Source organism: Penaeus japonicus, unplaced genomic scaffold (genome assembly GCF_977035675.1).
Source record: "Penaeus japonicus unplaced genomic scaffold, GWHDUDI00000001_assembly GWHDUDI00000040, whole genome shotgun sequence".
Classification (NCBI taxonomy): Eukaryota; Metazoa; Arthropoda; class Malacostraca; order Decapoda; family Penaeidae; genus Penaeus; species Penaeus japonicus.
This window is the reverse complement of record NW_028234442.1, coordinates 9,421,361-9,423,860: the sequence shown is the minus strand read 5'-3', so window position 1 is coordinate 9,423,860 and position 2,500 is coordinate 9,421,361. Positions and strand designations below refer to the sequence as shown.

Genomic DNA, 2,500 nt, shown 5'->3' with positions numbered 1-2,500 from the left:
ACTAAACCCAATAGTGACTTCGTTGTCAGCTACACTTTTCTGAAGAATAAACAAGAGTTTGTGAACTTAAGAAAAAAAACTTTATTTTCATTAAAAAAGGAGCTATATTTAGAAAAAAAATATATGATGAGAATGACGAAAACGAAAGTAATAGTAACAAGAGAAGGGTATTAGGCTGGACTGGATTATTGTCATTGTCAGTAAAGTAAGTAAGAAAAAAGTGGGCGAAAGTGACCAGTAACGAAAGTGAAAGTATGGAAGTCGGAGAGAAAATCTGAAGAAGCTTACTTACCATAGAACCCTCTTGATCAGAATTAACATAAGGAAAGTAAGAAGATGGTTAACAAACGTGTCTTATGACGACGGTCAAAGTTACAGAAAAAAAAGATACTCGATTCCACAGCTCAGACTTAAGAGAACCTTCAAGGAACTCCATTCATGATGACAACTCTTCTTGTCCCCGCCTCTACCGGTTATAGAACTTTCTGAAATATAAATGACTAATGAGAAGCAAGAAAAAAATGTAAAATGACGACAGTGAAATTTACAGATAAAGACGTGACAGGAATATGACTTGCTTCTACATCTTATCTCAAAAGAAAAGCCTTAAAGACCTTCCTGTCCCGTCTCTACCATGTGCAAGATGAAAAACCAATGAGTAAAAAAAAATCCCATAACTTTTGCAAAATTTACAGCTGAAGTTCGAAAGGATACAGACCTGATTACACAGCTAAGGTAGGAGGAGTGCACAAGAAACCCCACCACCATGGCAGCTGCTCAACCTCTTCCATCCCAGGCCACTGGAACCCTGAGACGCCCCACGTCCTTGCTACTGACGAGAGATATGGTCAACAATTTCCGATTCCAGCTCGCCGTCCTGCTCAAGGGCCACCGGGTCCTAGTACAGGCCTTTCAGTGGAATTACCAAGGCGGCCCCTCGATCAAAGATTATCTCCTGCAGAAATTCGTGACCAATAAGAGAATGAAGGAGATCTTCAACAAGGATCAGAGAGAAGTCCTTGACTCGAGTAAACCTTGCGAAGAATATGATATCTCCCTTCTCAACATCCTGTTCCAGCACGCATGCGGGACGGCTGGATCTGCGACGAATGCTGCCGGACAGTCACTGGGGCAGCTCATTCACAAACTGAAACAGGAACGCAACGACATCGCTCATGCCAACGACTTCCTCCCGATGACGGATCGAGATCTTCAGGCAAAGCTAGTAAAGCTTGGGGATTTATTGTGCAATATTGTTAGACTGGCTGGAGGTCATTCCGGAACACAATCTGACATCATCGACGATCTAGTATCAGAAATACAAGACGACTTTAAGGAGATGATGACAAAGGTTCGGGAACCCCTAGCCACCTCTGATTACAATATGCTCCCACAGCTTCAGCAAGAAATCAAAGTTTTCCAGGATATTATACAGCGTCAGGTAGAACAGGACAGTCGACAGGAATTAGAAGATGTCTACTCTCAACTGTGGGATGTGGCACTTGTGCAGTGGCTATATCCAGATCAAACAATACGTCCCAGCTTAAATTTCACTAACTTAGTCATCAAAGAGGACACCTCTAGTTCTCTTGGATCGCTACAACACCAACCTCGCATCGTATCCCACGAGGATATTCTGGAAGTGCGACGCCGAGATGGTCGCCTGCCCGATGTGATGGTAATTTCTGCGGACGGAGGGATGGGGAAAACCACATTGTTAAAGTACATGTTGGAGAAATGGGTGGCCGACCCCTCTCCAATTAAAGGTCTCCAGGAGGTCTCGCCTCTGTTGTATTTGCAGCTCCGAGGCTCGACCATTGGTAGCTGGCAGGAACTGATCGAGAATCTTCTTGGCAAAACGCTTCAAGATTCTGGAATCATGGTTAAGGACTTCCTGAAAATGTTCCTGAAAATGAAGGCGGTTGTCCTTCTTGATGGCTTCGATGAGGGCAGCAAGAAGTCAAAGAAACTAATTAAGGAATTAGTTAACCTCGAGGGCAACTTGCGTATTTTGATAACAACCAGGCCGGAGACGGTGGACCCTTTGACCCAGATTGTGCGAGCCAAAAAGAAGGGGATGAACCTGGAAGTGAAAGGGATACGCAGAGAGGATCGTCCCTTCTTTGTACAAAACACTCTGGACGTCATTGTACCAGACCCAGATGATGTGAATAAGTTGAAAGATATAATTCTTGAGAAACTGGATGCATTATATTTGGGAAAAGATGACTTAGATGTTCCCCTCACCTTGGTCCTGTTGATTATACTCGAGGTCGAAGCTCCTGAGCGAAGCAGTTCCAACTCTGGCTTGATCTCAGATGTTTTTTCTGAGTTGACAAAGCTCATGATTGGCAAATGCGGGGAAAGACTAACTCTGAAGGATGTTGATGATGCTGAAGACAAAACTGGGGAATATCATCAATTTTTGGAAGAGCTGGCTCTCAGGGGTCTGACAAAAAGTGAACATGATTTGTTGCCAGCAACTGTAGCAGTATTGAAA

At 43.7% G+C, this 2,500-nt stretch overlaps 1 protein-coding gene across 1 annotated transcript in view; it reads left to right on the top strand.

Annotated features, from left to right (window-relative positions):
- LOC122259637 (uncharacterized) overlaps window positions 1-2,500 on the top strand; it is an 11,510-nt gene that overhangs the window by 1,427 nt on the left and 7,583 nt on the right. Inside the window, exon 2 of the mRNA XM_043026527.2 lies at window positions 1-2,500. This exon is cut by the window's left edge and continues 16 nt beyond it; it is cut by the window's right edge and continues 988 nt beyond it. Within this exon, the coding sequence (XP_042882461.2) occupies window positions 767-2,500 (1,734 nt within the window). The 5' untranslated portion in view covers window positions 1-766.